At 30.4% G+C, this 18646-nt stretch overlaps 3 protein-coding genes across 7 annotated transcripts; 2 read left to right on the top strand and 1 right to left on the bottom strand.

The window, feature by feature from the left end:
• Positions 1 to 115: 115 nt before the first annotated feature.
• Positions 116 to 9536, bottom strand: LOC144471603 (FHIP family protein AGAP011705). Of its 3 annotated transcripts, XM_078183814.1 has the most exons (12): positions 9008 to 9536; positions 8643 to 8854; positions 7886 to 8137; positions 7658 to 7808; positions 7297 to 7542; positions 6676 to 6723; positions 5470 to 5637; positions 4105 to 5388; positions 3817 to 4015; positions 3580 to 3591; positions 3328 to 3487; positions 116 to 3088 (listed from the first exon to the last, which is right to left on the bottom strand). In XM_078183814.1, exons 1-12 carry the CDS (start codon positions 9155 to 9157, stop codon positions 2926 to 2928), a joined length of 3045 nt encoding a protein of 1014 aa, XP_078039940.1. In that variant the 5' UTR covers positions 9158 to 9536; the 3' UTR covers positions 116 to 2925. The 3 variants fall into 3 exon arrangements, with proteins under 3 accessions (XP_078039940.1, XP_078039941.1, XP_078039943.1); XM_078183815.1 differs by lacking the exon at positions 3580 to 3591 and having other exon boundaries at positions 9008 to 9535; XM_078183817.1 differs by lacking the exon at positions 6676 to 6723 and having other exon boundaries at positions 9008 to 9534.
• A 591-nt stretch (positions 9537 to 10127) lies between these two features.
• Positions 10128 to 16360, top strand: Hop (tyrosine-protein kinase hopscotch). Of its 3 annotated transcripts, none has more exons than XM_078183813.1 (12): positions 10128 to 10455; positions 10808 to 11106; positions 11306 to 11665; positions 12392 to 12595; positions 12669 to 12949; positions 13079 to 13403; positions 13504 to 13893; positions 14039 to 14412; positions 14546 to 14673; positions 14799 to 15080; positions 15158 to 15495; positions 15617 to 16360. In XM_078183813.1, exons 1-12 carry the CDS (start codon positions 10354 to 10356, stop codon positions 15948 to 15950), a joined length of 3417 nt encoding a protein of 1138 aa, XP_078039939.1. In that variant the 5' UTR covers positions 10128 to 10353; the 3' UTR covers positions 15951 to 16360. The 3 variants fall into 3 exon arrangements, with proteins under 3 accessions (XP_078039939.1, XP_078039938.1, XP_078039937.1); XM_078183812.1 differs by having other exon boundaries at positions 14516 to 14673; XM_078183811.1 differs by having other exon boundaries at positions 14477 to 14673.
• Positions 16361 to 16467: 107 nt separating this feature from the next.
• Elp6 (Elongator complex protein 6) lies at positions 16468 to 18386 on the top strand. Its single transcript, XM_078183824.1, has 2 exons — positions 16468 to 16672; positions 16987 to 18386. The coding sequence occupies exon 2, from the start codon at positions 16992 to 16994 to the stop codon at positions 17802 to 17804; it is 813 nt and encodes a 270-aa protein (XP_078039950.1). The 5' UTR covers positions 16468 to 16672; positions 16987 to 16991; the 3' UTR covers positions 17805 to 18386.
• The last annotated feature ends 260 nt before the right edge of the window (positions 18387 to 18646 follow it).

Genomic DNA, 18646 nt, shown 5'->3' with positions numbered 1-18646 from the left:
TAGATTTTTTAAAAACCGTTACATGACTTATTAGGAACTTGTAACTAATAACGATATTAATACACAATGAAACTTATACATAAAAATTAATTGATTGTATATATTTATTTCATACACGTTCGGAAATAACATATACACAGTCAAATAATAACATTCCTTGAATAATCAAAAATGTGCAATTTCTAGGGAATAATAAATATAATATTTCATTTAACATAAGTTACAATTGTTCAGTTTTTGCACACCGTTTTTTTTTTTTTTATTAAAACATCTTCATTATAACACAATAATATATGCTCTATTTTATATTACATTTATAATGTACAATTCAGATGGATAACATTATAGTTTCTCGAAATTTATATGTACATTATACTTTGCGTGATTCAATTTTCACAATTATGATAGCTATGTTATTAGAATGAAATCAATGTTCAATTAACAAAGACCTACTTCATAATTATTATGAACTTTAAATTATACAATTCTTTATAACAAATCTATCATAGCAAAATGTACTACAATAAAAATTAGGATACTTCGAAAAATTATATAGAATTGCGTGTATACAATATTAAATAAATCAAATTCTTTCATATTGTAACTAGTTTGAATTGGTACAATTTTGTTTTACTAGTACACTTTTACATTTTATAAACTGTATTATTGGGTTAGTTACATGCAATTCTAAATACTTAAATTTGTCAAATAATTACAATAGACTATTTCACGTTTTTAATATGTCAACAATTTTAAACATAACAGAAAAGCAAGTTAAATTAATAATAAATATTAAATATTTTTCTTTAATAAACAATCGCGAGCATATTTACCTGTTTGAAAATACTGCATGTATTCGATAAAAATTGGATCAAATTATTAACGTAATTTAAAAAAAAACAACAGACTGCCGCTCTTAATAAATTATTAAATATTAATGATTTCTTGTAAGCATAAACAAATTATTTGTGTCCAAGTTACATTAAAAATGATTAATACGATCGGATAAAATATCATTACACCATGCATTATAATCAAACACATAAAGCAAATATTAAATTATTTTGATAATGATACTTGATTACACATGATTTTTTCCCCTTTATTATTGAAAAAAATAATTTAGATGCAATGATTATTTTTTCGAGATAGAAATTCGAGATAAACCGAAGTAAAAATATTTGAATTCGGAAAATTCACCGAGGCCCTAGTTTAATATCACATTACGGCAAGTATTTTATACTAAATATAAATCTTAAAGTGATCAAAAAATATTTTGTTCAATAAGTTCTTAACACAATATACAATTATAACACTTTTTGATGTACATTTTGCACTATCACTGTCATTAATTGCCACTTAATTATTACAATTTATTAACAATTGCACTAACATAATATATATATATATATATACTATATATGTATATAATATGTATTTAATATATATATAATATGTACATATATATATATATGTATATTGATGTCTAATATTTAGTAACAAAAATTGAGCTCAATTATTGTTGCATTAAGCTTTGATATGTTATTCATACTGAGGCAAGCATTAACTATTTGTGCAATAACATTGGCAAGTATTGACTTTCAGTTTGTCATATCGTAATCCAGATGTTAATATTTAAGTTTCGTTTTTTTAGAATGTGAAAATTGATTATGTTTTAAACTATGTACAATATAGGTTCAACAAAATCATTGCGTAATTAATGAATTCGACTGATATAAAATATTAATGTTACTATATATATACCTTTCAACCTAGACTTATATATTAATTATCGTCTAAACATACTTCGAAATTCATGATCTGAGGTATAGATTTATATCTACATGATATTAAGTTGATGTACATGATAACGTCGTTTCTTCAAATGAAATCACAATTTATTAATTTATAAATCCGGCGTCTCATAAAATTAATTAACCGTTTAAAAAATTCGCACAATTATATAGAATGGTATTGTATAGATTATGTAGAATATATATAATATTCGGAAGAAAATACATATAGTTAACATTTTATTTGAGAAAACGATCGTTTATTTGCACGAACCTAACATTTTGTGCCAATGCATCTTAAAAACATATTTCTGTACATAAATTAATCAATAATTGCGTAAGTTTGGTTTATATTAATAAATTAAGTACGAATAATAAAACCAGGCATTCTAATGTTTTTACAGTATGCACTGACTGTGTAAAATATTTTAATGTATATAACTCGTTCTTTATGTAAAGCTAATTTTTTTCGTAAAAATTATTTCGTCATCAAGTTGTGAAAAACATGTGGAACAGTTTCCAGAGTATGAAATATGCATTAAATTACTGCAATTAATGTATTAACTTGGCACTTTTTCAATTTAAGTATATGTTTTTTTTTCAATATCTGTGACATTAAATTGTTGCATCTATTTTAAGACGTACGTCACCTAAAATCAATAATTTGTGTCATAATATATTGTACATTGAATAGGAAATCGCTCTAAATGTCAATTCTTATAATAAAATTCGGCTGACATCGTTCATTACTAATTAGTATTCGGCAAAGACGATTTGTCACATAAAAAATGATTCTGTTATATAAACAGCAACATTAATAGAAATAAAAATGTATCTACAAATTCGAAGGACAATTGCTCGATCTGCAGCGTCTATATTTGTAAATTAAAATAGTATAATTACTTTTTTTCTTTGTATCTACAGTAACATTCTGTATACTATTATTACATTTCATTGAACAATAACTCCAGGTAAAAGCATTCTAAACAATAGAATGTGAACTTATGATTTACGAATCTAACAATATATCACATGTTTACTTATGAAAACCCTGTGAAAAGGGAAAGTGTTTCGAATATAATTTTCCTATTGTCGACTAAAGTTTAATTTGTAAACATGACCGCCTTACATATTACACTTTAGATTCCAAGCTATGTGTAAAGGACATAATGGCATGTTCCTGTGTAATAGCAGCTAATTCTTTTAGCCATTCGTCTAATATAACTGCACATAACACCACATTTTGTACTGGACTTACTTCGTTTGGAGATTCCCAGGAAGTTTTCGTGTAATATCTATTAAATTAAAAATTCTATTAATACAATTGATATTAAAATATTTTTCATATATAATTCTGTAGAATTCAGAACTAGTATTTTATTTAATTAATCTAGTACGAGTGTAGTATGTGACAACAAGATTTCACATTGAAAAGAATTAAGTACATTTCGGCTAAAGTTGTAAATTATTTATTTACTGTTCAATTAATTTTAATTCGATATGTTAGAAATAGTTTTAGACATAATCTTATTACCGGTATCCAGAACCGTGTCCAATAGCTTCTAACTGATCATCTAATGCACCAGTTGGCTGATTAGTGGGAACGCTGATTAAACTACCAGGACCGGAATTAACACTTGTTCTTCTAAGCATTTGTGTAAAAGACGATGTAAAACTCCACCTCTTACTTTCGCCTAAAAACATAAGACCTTCAGATATAATGTTCACATTAAATATTTGTGCATTATTTACACGTACATATTAATATTTTGATGATCATACATACATCGTTTGAATACTTCCGGAAAGCCAAACAGATGTTAAGATAATTCTATGTTAATTTATGCAAACGTGCGCGCACATATGAGAATAAAATACTAATACGAAAAACTTTATCATATTCGATTGTATATTTGAACTGTCCAATTTTGAACAATCATTTCATACGATACAACTTGGTATTATACTATTATACTATCACTAATTAATATATAATCGCTAATTATATAAAAAAAAGCCATACCTCTTGAAAATGGCTCTACACTTAAAGAATTTCTTTTAACGGGTGCAGAGTAAGCGGCAGCCTCTAATGCATTTTTCCTGGCATTCACTAACTTATCTTCACGACTAATCAAAAATAATCGTGCTTGTTCTACTAATATGTCTACATTGTTATGTTGAGAGAGAAACTGATCTATTTTATGCTTTAATGAGGCAAGTACCTAAGAAACAGAATCAAGTTTTTTTTTTAAACAGATGGCACACATTTGTTTATTATCTTCATATATATTATTATTATTTAGTTACAAACCTGGAAAAGCGACCTAATACTGGGTTGAAATACCAGAGAATGGTTTAGAAGAAATGATTGCAACAAAGGTTGTGGGTATATCGCTAGTCTACTGATAAGACCAGTTAAATGTAAGTTGACATATAAATTATTACTTGTCATGCACTCTAGCTTCCTTAGAAGAACATCCAAAAATATACCGACATTAGGCTGTCCATTAAATATATCTTGACGACAAGCATCTTTACTTTGCTTAGTCCTTGTTGATTCTTCTGATATTATTGAACCAGAATCCGTAGTAACATTATGCAACGGCATGCTACTTTCTTTATTCAATTTGATTTCTATTTTATCCTGTTCACTCATTCTATCTTCACTGGGTTCATTGTCTGGAGTTGATTCGGACGAACCTTTAAATGCGAAACTTTCGTATCCACTACTCTCTCCTAACGATAAAAAAGAGTTCATCGCGGTATTGGAATCGTCAATACCACTGTCGGGTTCCTTCTTATCCGTCAATGAAGTCTCCTTAATAGAATCTAAGATTCCAAAGTCTTCGTTTAACAATTCAGCAATGTCTGCGTTTAATTTTGCTTGTTCCTCTAATGATAACTCTACACCTACTACTTCTGTCTCAATTCTGTCTACATCTTCTTCTTCTTTCGCGTTCAAATCTTTTCCATCTAGTAACGATTGAATATTAATTAAAATATTGTCTATCGAAGTGTTTTCGATGACACTATTCGAAATTGCCGATTCCTTTAATTTTTCTAATGACAGAGTTTCGACCGTTTCGTCTTTATTCTGCGAGCGTTCCGCCAACGTAGCGTTGTCTGTCAACGTTGTTTCGCTTCCGGTAGTGCTTTGCTTTGGCAACTCTCCGTCATACTGATATGACCAGTTGGAACATGCGACACGACAAGCTCTTATTTTTTGTCGAGCGTCGCACAGATATGCATGATAATTTCCGTACAAACTATCCGATATCCTTGCACCATAGTTTATAGATGCAGACAGCGATTTAAAAGGCTCAGATGTAGCATTTAGACTATTTTCCTGAGTTGTACTATTAGGTAAAGAACTGAATTGAGAATTTACAGATGCGAGCGGTGAACAGCACGATGGTGTTAATGACAAAAACTTTTCGGCAGCACGTCCAAACGGATCTATGTCTCTTAGTCTTCTACGCTGAGAAAGCATTACATGAGAACAAGGACTCAATGCGGCTAAACATAGTTCCAACATAACATCTTCGCAATTTAAGTTGACCAAAGTTTCGAACAGTGCCATGGTAACTATGCATAACTGGAATATAAGAATGTTACTAGAAGATATCTTTACACTGTATTGTAACTGAAGCAGCGTTTATACTGATAATATTTTTACCCTCGATCTCGATGATATCCTTTGAATAAGGCTATCCAGTATTCTGCACTCATCATAATTATCTTCTAGTAAAAATCGGACAAGCGAACGTAAAAGGCCAGGTTCTGTTACAGATCGAAGAAATAAATCGAAATAAGCTGTTGCTGCAACTAATTCGTCCACAGTGGTCTGTAATATTAAGAGATTAGTTATCCATGGCATTATAGGAATTCGTATAAAATAATTATTTCCTTCTAGATAAATGTAAGAAATATTTTCAATTTTAGTTGAACACTTTAGAAATTTTTATTGAAGAACTAATAAGCTTGTTAATATATCAAACATTAGAATTGTGATTTCTCACATTAAGACGTTAATAAAACATAAGAAAGAAACTTTATTTTGTGGTAAAAGAAGGATATTAGTCTTTAAGAAAAAAAACATGCAAGTAGTTAATTCGTTTAATTTAAAAAAAATTATACGCTTCACTTTGTAAATCAACATCTACACACATAATATAGTGATATTAAATAAAGCAGTATGTACAAATATATATACTTTGTATATATACAGACAAAGTATATATACTTTGGCCAAACAGAATGGTTACAAGAGTTTGGAATAAAAATATCTTAATATGAAATGATAAGATATTAAGATTAAATGATTAGATTAGATTTGGACATTATTAGTCTATACAGAATAATGATTCATGTATCCAAAGTTAAGCATGGCAAACAATAGCCTGTATAAATGTTTGCAATTACAGTAATAACATGACATATAACTTATGCTATTACAAGCAACAAAAATGATAAATGATTCAATTTTTATGATATTTAAAATGAATGTATGAAAAATGTAGCTTGTGAACCACATATTCTTATAATGATTAATAATTTATAACTTTTAAAAAGAAAGAAATATGTAGATATAACGCAGTTCACAAGTTACTGTCTTTGTTAAATGTATCTGGAATGTTCAATGAACTTAAGTATAGCATGTCAGTAAAAGCTTAAATCAATCTTAATTAATTAAAATTATTAGTGATTTTCAAATATTATCACACAGTTAGATAAATTGTTACTATTAAAGGAAACAAATGGTTAAATTTAATAAAATTACAAATATATTTTTACATGCAAAAGGGATTCTTTAATCTATGCTTTACCGAAATTTGATTAACTGTACTAAGTTTTCGCACTAATTAAGATGTTTTGTACTAACCCAGTATTCTTGTGCATCTAGTTGGTCTATGGTCAAACCAAGTGAATCCTAAATACCATAAAAATGTCATTGGACAATTACCAAAAGCATATTGTAATATAAATGATTGGTATGTTATTAGCATTAACTATGAAGATTTAGATTTACCACCACCATACATTACAACTATGATGTTAAACAAACATATTACTACAAAGATTTATCCAATAAAGATTGTTTGACAAGTCACAGAATACATATTGAAACAATGGTTTTGGATTTACAACAAAAAATGTACATAGATATCAATTCTATAGATAGAATGAAAAATTATATATGCAAAATTTGAACAGTTTAAATATGTATTAAAAAATATTCATATGTTCACTTAAATATAATTTCATGAATTTAACACTAGATGAATTAGCCAGCAACAAAATTTGCATTTGCATATTTTGCAAATACCTTCTTTTACCACATGCAAATATAATGTAAAAAAATGCCCATAAATATGAATTCTAAGAAACATACTTCAAGGAATTTGCATGTGTAATTACTTAAATCCTTTAGAGACTGTATTATAAAAAAAGTTTCTAATTAATCCAAACAATAAAAAGTATGCGAACAATGACCTGTACTAACCTGTAACAAAGCTGGTCCCATTACGGGTACCAGAAAACCATGGTATAAAAACTCTAGCAAATGTTTTTGCACCAAAGGATGTGCAACTTGTGCGACAGCATTACAAAACTCTAAAGAATTCATTAGATGCATTAATGCTGGTAGATCATTAACATCGTCTGGTGTCAATCTGTGCCAATCGTTCGTTTCGATATCTAACTTCCTAGGCAGCGCTGAATACAGTGCACCCAAACCTGTTGCTAACACCTGATTAAATAAAATTTATATTACATTAAACACAATAAATTACGAGAAATTAGAATATTGCAAAATGTTTAAATTCTATTTATGGATTGACTTAATGTTTGTCAATGGTACATACAGGACATATATTAGAATGATCCGCGATATATATTCCGACTTGATCATTTTTCTTGGAAAGAGACATGCAGAGTAACATGGCGTCACGTGCTTGCTGTCCAACACCACCTTCTCTATGTACGTGTGGTATTAATAATGTAAAGATGATAAATCTGAAAAAGTATATTCACATTAACAACAACCGAAAGTTCGTACAATTGCAAAATAAGTATACGCATATTCTACCTACTTGTTTTTTCCTACTGCTGTTGGATGAAAAAATAGATCGAGTAATGCCATGTTTTGCATTAAAGTTACACATAATTGATTCAATAACACTACCAATTTCTTTTCTACTTCTGCTAGCATTATATCATTCGCGCAATCTTCAAGCAATCGTAACAACGGTCTGGCAATAGGTTCATGGGCAAGAAGAATACTATTATGCGATACTAAAAGTTCATAAAGTTTTAATTGTTCCAACCGTACGGCATTATTAAATCTGAAATAATGATCCACATTAAAAAATAATATATCAGAGTTCATTTGAACAAATTGTTCTTGTAGCATACATTAATTAAAGACCTAAAAATAAATTGAACTAAGTAACATAGTAAAAAAAAAAAACAGTAATTGTTAAATACACAAGTATAAGAATAAATAGAATAAAACTGTTTTTATTTATAATTCGATAGACCAATTAATAATTAAATATTGAGTAATTAAAACATTCGCTAACAGTTTTATGTACGTACAATATGTTTGAATTTATAATTTGTATAAAGAAAATAGTAATGTTTCTTTTTAGTTACATATCTTTAATCTTATGAAGAAAACATATAATCATTGATAAAACATTGTAACTATAAAAGATGCTGTTGTCAGAAATGGCAGCAGAGAATATATTGATAATTCAATTTAGTAAAATATACAAGCACATAGTATGTGTATACCAGTACTATTACGATAAGATTATTTCTTATGTATACTACTTAAAAAATAAATACCTTCCAGTATATATACTCCAGTCGTACAGCTTAACAAGGAGGTTTTCACTTAACAAATACTCCAAACAAGGAGAATGAGTCGCTGCTGGTGATTGCCGATAATTGTTGAAAGTCCGAGAATCCCGTAACTCCAATATTAAAAGTGTTATCATATGATCTATGTGATTGACAACTCCAAGAACATCATCCTGCGTAAGTGTTCCCTTAGGTGGCTACATAAATTTAATGACGTATTTAGTTTCAATTACAGTGTCATTTTCCTCTGTCGTGTAAAAATGAAAGAAAAGCACACGCACACACACACAACACAAAACATCATTCGAAACACTTTCTAATTTCACTGACGCTTTAAAAATTCAACTCACAGATGTGTACAAAATGATTTCATAAGCTTGCTGCCAATGTTTACAGAAACTGTCATAACAGGCTGACGGGTCTGCATCTTTCGGTGGAGAGTCTCTCGATCGTTGCTTGCTGAAACTATTTCTCAGCGGGCTATTCCGTAACCAGCTCATTTTGAAAATTTATATTTTAACCACTTTCACGCTTGTCGTAAGCCTGTCTCACGCATTATTCATCTTTGAACAATGTCCTGTCATTAGTGACTATAAAAACTGTATATCCTTTTATTCTCCGCAACGATTCAACTAACCAAGTTTCCTTGTCAAAACAGTTCTACTTATCGTGTTAGTTGTCCAGCTACGAGGCAAGGACACGGAGATAATGCAAATCGCAAATCTCATACTTATCAGGTGACTTGCGCATTACTAATGCTTTAACTAACGCCTGTAATCGTACACGCTACAGGAAGCATTTCGTATGTTTGATAATCCAGTCCACGATCGCCCATATTAATAAAGTAACCCATTTTTGACGAGACCACGGACTATACACGTATGTAAAACTATAAACTATAAGGACAAGGACATCGCCTACCACGGTGTATACAATCTATGTAGATGCGTTCGTGTCCCTGATTTTCGTGACAAATTTTGCGCGTGTATGTACAGTAAATGGATCGTACTCCTGTCCACCTTCAATTAAAATAAATAAAATTATTCCTGTTTCCTACCAACGAGTCAATCAAAAGCTGAAATTGATCGGACAACGGGTAGACGTGCCGCATCGAATTTGAAAATTTGAAAATCTGTTAACTTTTGTTATTCATTTTTCGTCGTTATAATCTATCGTCATGATACATTTCCAGGGAACATATTTACCTTGAAGTACATTGAACAGTTTTTTCAAATACACTCGACGCAACAGATTTAATTTATTTGAAAGTTGAAGCTACTTTACAAATAGATTTTCAGGACGCATGCCTCAGATGACGCGCCAATCGAATGAATGTAATGGACTACAGTAACCTGTATTATCTCTAAGCGGTTTCTCATCCGTGTGCACACCATCACGCATAGGATCAGATGGCTATCCTTCTGTTTCTCTCCGTTGTATTTCGTTCTCTTTCTACTTGTGTGAAGCTGGATGCGCAGTAAAATGATGAAGATGTGCGAACCAGCTTAGGGAGAACAGGAAGCGTGCAGGAGTAGGACTCATTATTGTACATGACAGACAAGGTGTTGAGTACTCATATATGTAGTCCTATCAGAGCATGCGCAGTGTTGCGTGTTCGTGTTGTAAATATGTAAACAACTGTTAGGTTTATTATCCAAATAACAAAATGTGAAAGGAGCGTATACATGTACTAACAATGGAAAACGATCGATTGGCGATCGTTTATGTTGCAAACGAAGGAAAAGAATTAACTTTCGCATATAAATATGGTCAAACGATTGAGGATCTCTGTATCAAGGTAAACGATCTTCAAGGGTTATCTACGTTTCTCTGTTATTTGTATCATTTACAAATAAAATTTAATCTCGTTTTCGACATCCTTTAAAGGCAACGAAAACCATGTCGTGTTCATGCAGATAAAAAATATCTTAAACGCTGACTGTTTAAATTTGTAAATGACTAAGTAACCAATGTTTTTGTACCATCTAAAAAATGTTAAATGACTCATAAGAAAACTCACACTAACTTTAACTGAACAATTATTATTTTTTAATATATATCAATATATATTTATATATCCTATATATGCCATTATTGTTAATGTTATCAGTTACATTTCTTCCTTACAAGTATAACTTGTTGATTTATAGGTTTGTAAAAGTATAGGCATCGGACCAGTTGCCAGACATCTATTTGCGCTTAGAAATCACTATACAAAACTTTGGCATCCGTTAGCGCATCGTATGGAATCAAAAGATATATATAAATTTGACTTGAGACTTAGATTTAAACCCTCAAGTTTACGTAGATTACAACATATAGATACAAATGCCTACGACTATTATTTTCAACAAGCACGTTCAGATGTTATGGATAATAAAGTTCCAGATATTATCTATGACAGGCATAAACAAGAACTAATTGGTCTTGGTGTGTGCGATATGTACAGGTATACACAGTTGACTTAAGCAATTATTTATCTCTAAGTTTCTAATAAAGTAAACTCATAGAAACTGCATAGTTCGATTTAGCATCATTTAATCTTTAAAAACATTAATTTAATATCTTAAAAGTAATTTATCTTAGCATCATTCGTACATTTAATGATTAAATTATGTCAGGATAATTTGTTCTAATATTTTTCACAGAGTAATGTTAGAGAAAAAAGTACCGAGAGAAACAGTGGAATCTGATTATAGAAAATATATTCCTAAGGAATGTATAAAACGTCACGCATTTTTTATTAAGAAACCAATACAGAATGCTCTTCGAAAGATTTCTGGATACGATGCCAATTATGTCAAGGAACAATATCTTAAGCAATTTGAATGCATGGCACCAAATTATCCATACGAAGAATATGAGGTGTTAATGGATAGAGGCCTTCAGAATCCTCCGACAAAAGTAACTTTGAGAGTTAATGTAGATGCAGTGAAGTACTATGAAACAAATGCTACATCATTGACTGTATTATGTGCGATTGAAGATTTGTGTTTTATTTCTATAAGGTTTACAATTAATTATTTAATATATAGAATAAGAAATTGAACGCAATTATCACTTTGATTTACATAGATATTACTATATTTAAAGAAAACTTCATAAATTGAAGTTCGTATGCTTTTCTCTATGAGAAATTTAATGAATTTGCCAGAGGGTTTAAGAGAAACTTATTAGCGGTATTCTTCTAAAAGATGGTAATCGATTGGGTATATTAATATATAATATATATATATATATATATATATATATATATATATACACACAACAATGTTTTTGCAACATGTTTTTTTACAGATAGTTGTTTGCAGAAAGAACACAATGACCAACATAGAGTATATGCAAAAGTCACAAACAGAATGGCTAATATCAAGAAGCATATCATCATTCAATATGCTAACATAAAATCACATACATTACACAGTGTAAATAAATTATTGAAAAATAACATATTGTCATTAAAATAATCTCTGTATTGAATATTTTTTCTAAATAAAAGAAAATATCGGTAACAGATCATTGTTTTTTCTTGTTATTATTTTAATGTTCCTGTAAATCGAAGTGGTAATTTGAATTTCTACATGTAAAAAGTGCGACTAGTTAACAAATTTTAACTTTATTCAAATTTTGGTAGTTTTCAATACTACTTCTGAACATAAAACTTTATGTAATATTTAGTATATATTTTGCAATTTATTTAAAAAGCTAACTAATTTGTATTTATCATGTTTTAGACAAGACAACACAGTTGAAATTTCAAGAAAAAATGGTATACCATCGTATCTGACATTTGGAAAAAATGCACATTTAATGTCCTTCGTTTCCGCATTGGATGGTTATTATCGTTTAGCCGTGAAATGGACGTTTAATTTATGCGGAGAGATTGTTACCCCAACTTTAGAAAGGCTACATAAGCTCAAATGCCATGGTCCAGTCGGGTAGGATCTCATTTACTTGATGTTTTCAAATGCTATTAAATATTTTATTACTCATTTATCAATTGTACTTCAGGCAAGACTTCTCGTATACGAAACTTCAACAAAAACGTGCCAATAAGCCTGGTTCTTACTTACTTAGAGAAAGTGAAACAGAATATAATGTGTACTACTTGGACGCATGTAACAAGGAAGGAAAGTTTTTTACGGAAAGGATAGAAGAGAGAGTGTCGTTAGATGATTTTGTTATTACTGGTATTTCTGGTGAATATAATTCATTAGCACAATGTGTTGCATCGTTTAAAAATTCTGAAGGGAGTTCATATCTTTCAGAGTGTTTACCACCATCTGAATATGGTAACTTCTCTTTGTATTTATTATATTTTAGAACTATTCATTGTATATAGTGTCAAGAATATAATGATCATCCGAGCTATATGTGATTCGTTACAGAATCAAGATGATTTTGATATTTTTATGTTTAAGATAAATCGTCGCTACTACTTTGTGCTCCTGAGAGTGCAGTGAGTGAAGTCGCAGCTGATGAAGAAATTGTAGCTTCAGTTTTAAAAACTGGACCGCGCTGTGTACCACGAAATCAACTTGAACTTTATAAACCTTTTTTAAGAGGTACAGAGACTCAACATTGTTCACCAACAGCCCTGTATAGAGGAATTTGGAGATTAACTAAAGGAAAAAAATTGGAAGTTGCTTTGAAAATTTTAAAACAGGAAGAGGAAGCAAATTATACGAAAGAATTTCTGGATCTTGCTGGGAAATGGTGTCAATTACGTTCTAGTGCTCTTGTAAGGTAATTAACAACAACACTCTGTCTTTCCATCTATATTTAAAAGAAAGGAAGTTGATATACTGTTAAAAAAACTGTGTTGAAATTTACAAATATATTTCAGATTGTATGGGCTAACTGTTACACCATTGATTGGAATGATTTTGGAATTGGTACGACAAGGACCCCTCGACGAATATCTACGGAGTTCTTCTTCTCAAACTATTAAAACTGTGGATATGGTAGAAGCAACAGCTTGTTTAGCAACGGCACTTTGGCACCTTGAAGAAAATGGTGTAGTTCATGGCAATATAAGGTGCAACAAGCTCCTAGTACATGCGCACACTAATAACAGTTTTGTAGTAAAACTAGCTGACCCAGGATTATTCACGTATACGGAAACAGATATTCATTGGCTGCCTCCTGAAACTTATAATGATCCTGAATCAGCCAAGCGTAGTTTCCAAGCTGATGTTTGGGCTGTTGGAACAACAATTTGGGAGATTTTTGCAAGGTAATATCACTTACTAGGTGTTGTAAGTAACAAATATTTTCCAGCATCCATGGAACAATACACAATTTTAACAATGTATCCTTTACTTTATAGTGATCAATCAGAATTGTTATAATATTGTAAATTGTATATTACTTTGTTTCAGAGGAGCTACGTTATTAGATTTCCAAGATGCTGCTGCTATGAAAAAGTACTACAGATCTGGAAAACGTTTACTTATACCAAATAGTTGTCCTACAGAAGTTTATAGATTAATGCTTGATTGTTGGGGAGACTTAAGCGGCACTCGAAAACAACCACAAACAATTATGAGAGATATAAATCAAATTTTATATCAAGTTTACAATTCTCGAAGGAGTCATGCTTATACAACAGCGTTTCCTAAATTATTCAGTTCTGGATCAAAAAGATATGATGAGCATAATTCAGAAAATATCGATAGCAAATCAATAAGTAGTGAATCAAGGTCTAGTTTATACACAGACAATACCAGCCTCCCTTGGAATGATACAGATGACAGTAAGATTTTTATTATTCAGTAATAAATTGAAAATTTTTTTATACGAGTAACTTTAAATTTTAGGTATGCAATGTTTAATGAATACTAATGACAATTACATAGGTAGTACCGAAGATCTTTCTGCTCATCTAGATTTGCTGTCTAGCACTAGACGAAACTCGGAAGGTTGTTCAATTTCTGAAAACAGAATTCCTAATATAAATCGTATTGGACATTCTACACAAGCTCTTCGACTTGGACATCCTAGTAATTTGGGTGAGGTAATATCTGTTAATAAATATAATATACTTTTGCTGTTCATTATATCAACTTTCATTCTACATCATAAAATAACTTAAGCAAGTATACTTAATAAATATTCGATATCATAATATTAATTGAATAGGTAATAGGAAGAAACGAACCAGAAACAGAAGATTGTGGTTCTAGAGGAAGCAGTAATGGTTCTTTAGGTCAATTGAGAGGCATATATGAATTAGATATAGACTGTAACGTAATCTTACAAGGTAGAATTGGCCAAGGTTTTTATGGAGAAGTTTATAGGGGCACTCTTGAAAGAGACAACGGGAAGGATATAGAGCCACAACAAGTGGCTATTAAAAAATTGAAAACTAGAGCACTTGAAGCTGATATAATGGACTTTGAAAGAGAAATTGCCATAATGAAGGTATTAAAAATGTTAGAAAATTATTAATACGTAATATTTGACATTACTATATATTTTATTTTTGAAATGTAATTTAGACCCTAAAACATCCGAATGTGGTAGAAATTCTTGGGGTAGTATCGGAACCAGAGGTCTGCTTAGTAATGGAATATGTAAAGCATGGTTCATTGCAAAGTTATTTGGCAATTCACAAACAAGAATTAACATACAAACGATTGTTGGGTTTTGCTTTGGATATTGCAACAGGGATGAATTATTTGGGCAGCATGAGCATTGTTCATAGAGATTTAGCTGCAAGAAATATTCTAGTTGCAGATGAAAATAAAGTTAAAATTAGTGATTTTGGACTGGCCCAGGTTACAGGAAAGAACGATTATTATATCTTGAAGACGGATCGTGGACTTCCTATTAAATGGTAAGAGTATTAGATATTATTACATTACATTAATTTTAATATAATTACATTTCCTGAAAATCGACTAAAAATGACTTCAGGTTATTGGAATGACGAATTTGAAAATATGATTGTTGTTTAGGTATGCTCCTGAAAGTATTAGGGATGGGAAGTTTTCTACTCGATCAGATGTCTGGTCATTCGGCGTGACCATGTATGAAACGTTTGCCTTCGGCGAAGAACCCCGTTTACCCGGAGTTGACTCAAGTACAGAGCGTCTACAGAACGAGCAAGAGAAAGGAAGTACGGAATTATTAGCTGCATTAGAAAGAGGAACACGTCTTCCTTGCCCCGCTACTTGTCCGCAAGCTATTTATGTAAAAATTATGTACCCTTGTTGGCACTTGCAAAGCCATCAAAGGCCAGATTTTGCATCTCTTTGTAAAGATATTAGAGATCTTCTTGCTGAATACTAACTTGCTAAATACTAAATTACTGAGTACTAAGTAAGTGTGAATATTAGTAAAAACTTCTTTTGTAACAGCAATCAAATAGTAATATCTTAAATAATGACAACTTCGTATCTCTTGCCCGTTGCGGAAGACACGTGAAAAATATGATTTATATGAGACGTGCACACCTTAATGTCAAGAGATACTAGAAAATTAAATGTTAATATCATGACGTACTATATAGAGTATAAAAAGTTAGCAACGATGAAATATTTTTAATTAAGTGCGATCTTAAATTGCGTTTATATTATGGACGCATTTGAAATGAATATGATTTTTATGACACAATAAATAACATAGACAGAGCAGAATGTAACCAATGACACAATTTAAATAGTCAGCGTTTCTTTTTAATAAAGGAAAGGTTAAAAATATGGAATAGCATCCATTTGTTTATTTATATACCTGTAAATGGTATGTGCATACAGTGAGTTTCTTTTTCTTCCAATGTTTAATAATTGCCCCCACCCTGAGACCCATCGCCATTGTGGCGCGTTCCGTACATTGCTGGTCTCATAGTCTACGGCTATAGAAATTTAACTAAGAACAATTTCGATACTTTCATAAACATTCCTAAATTGAAGAATATTTTAGCATCGAGGGTTGAACGATGTAAATTTTCTCTTGAGAATCGATCAGAATCAACTCTAAACATATACTAAACATTGAATTCAAGTTCTAGAAGGGTATATAAACAGTCTAAAAATAATTGTGCATTAAGGGATTAAATTGGAAGTAGTTGTTCATACATACGTTTCTATGTTTCTCTAACTCGATGAAATTTTTCAAATTTGTTGCAAGTGTTATTACGATCGAATGAAAACGTTACGATTTTGCTTCGCTATCTGTAGGTTATGTCATAGATGAAGAAAATGCAATGAACAACTATTTTCTGAAACAATGCGATCATATGCAATAAATATGAATATCGATAATTTTACAGATAAAAAAAAGATTTATGGGTATTTTAAAACGTGAATATTAACTTTCTTATTTTTAGAGTATATGGTTGATGGTAAAATGGATCCAGTAGCTAATATACTTGGCATTGATAAAGTAAATATGGATGGAAAATTAATTTTAATTGAAGAACGACACAACAGCAACGCGAATTTTGTGTTAAATTCAGTAATCCTCAATGCGTTAAGCGACAATAATGGAATTTGTTTTGTACTTTTTCATAATACCTTCAATCATTACCACAATGTAGGTATGAAATTTGGCTATAATCTTAAAGTTTTGAAAGCAGAAGGTAAAGTTAATATAATAGAACCAATGAAAATTATTGGATCTAATATGGAGAGTAGAAGCAATGAAGAGACGTGTAAGCTACAGGAAACTAGCATTAAAGAGATATCTGATGTCACTAATAGTATAAGCAACAGTTTATTTAGGATTATAAGAGATGAATATTATGAAATGAAAAAGTATCATAAAAATGTAATCATTGTAATCGATGACATGAGTCACCTTTACAATTTAGGATTCACGTTAAGAGAATCTATGTGTTATTTAAAACTTTTACGGTCGCTTATTGAACGTGACAATACATCTCAACTGTGCGTTGCCATACACACGTACGATGATAAACTACAGAATTCCATGGCTGATTTAGCTGTTCCTATAATGAAATATATGGCTCACTTGTTCATTATGATCGATTCCTTTGAAACAGGATATTCCAGTGATGTGTCTGGAAAAATAACGATTAATTGGAGAGTAGATCATATAAGAAAAGAACACAATTGGTCAGAAATATCAAGATATATATACAAGGTATCGGATCGTCAAGTAAAGATTTACTCACCAGGGCAGTAGTTAATCTCAGTATAAAGTAATTATATTGAATGTGATTTGAATTTTGTCCTTATACGATTTTATACATATATTGAAATTATATAAAAATAACCCATGTCTTTTATTAACGCACATGTTAATAATTATGTCATTTTCATTATTGTTTTAAGATAGATGATACATATTTTATAGATAAGAGACACCTAATTCTACATATGTATATCGTTAATTAATAAAAAAGAAAAAGTATCCGTTTTTCATAATGCAATATTATGAACCATAATAAAATAAAAAATTCGAATGCAGATTTCATTTTGGATTGAGAAAAATCAAATGACATTGCATCTGATAACTTGTTGCCAGTGATTTTTCATCTAACATTGGATTCGTAATTTTTTAAATGGTAAGTGATAATAAGCGATAGCGAGCATTGCCACATGCGTTTTGTGGTACTATTTTTTGTTAATCAAAAACGTAATCTGTATTCGAACATATCTTTTTACAACTTTCGAAAGTAGTAGACATTTTTCAAATTAAAAAATTGACAATGAGTTTTCTCCGTCGAGAATAGTTTCTCGAAAATAAAGAATATTTCTCAATTTATTTAATCAATCTCTAATCAATTAATAACTAACGACTAAATTTTCCTAGGTGTTACGCGCTTGAAAGTCCACATTTCCTCCTACTTTGCAACTTCCGTTCAACCGTTCCATCGGCGATAACTATGTACTGATTTTTGTATCTTCTCTTTCATTGGATTTACATTGACTGTTAAATTCTTACGTTTCATAATTAATTTGCAAATAGCTGCTTTTATTAAATATACGAATAGTGTATATTAAAATAACGAATAGTAGAAACAT

The sequence above is a fragment of the Augochlora pura genome, chromosome 6, assembly GCF_028453695.1.
Source record: "Augochlora pura isolate Apur16 chromosome 6, APUR_v2.2.1, whole genome shotgun sequence".
NCBI classification, from domain to species: domain Eukaryota; kingdom Metazoa; phylum Arthropoda; class Insecta; order Hymenoptera; family Halictidae; genus Augochlora; species Augochlora pura.
The sequence above is the reverse complement of the archived record's forward strand: the minus strand, read 5'-3'. Positions and strand labels throughout refer to the sequence as shown.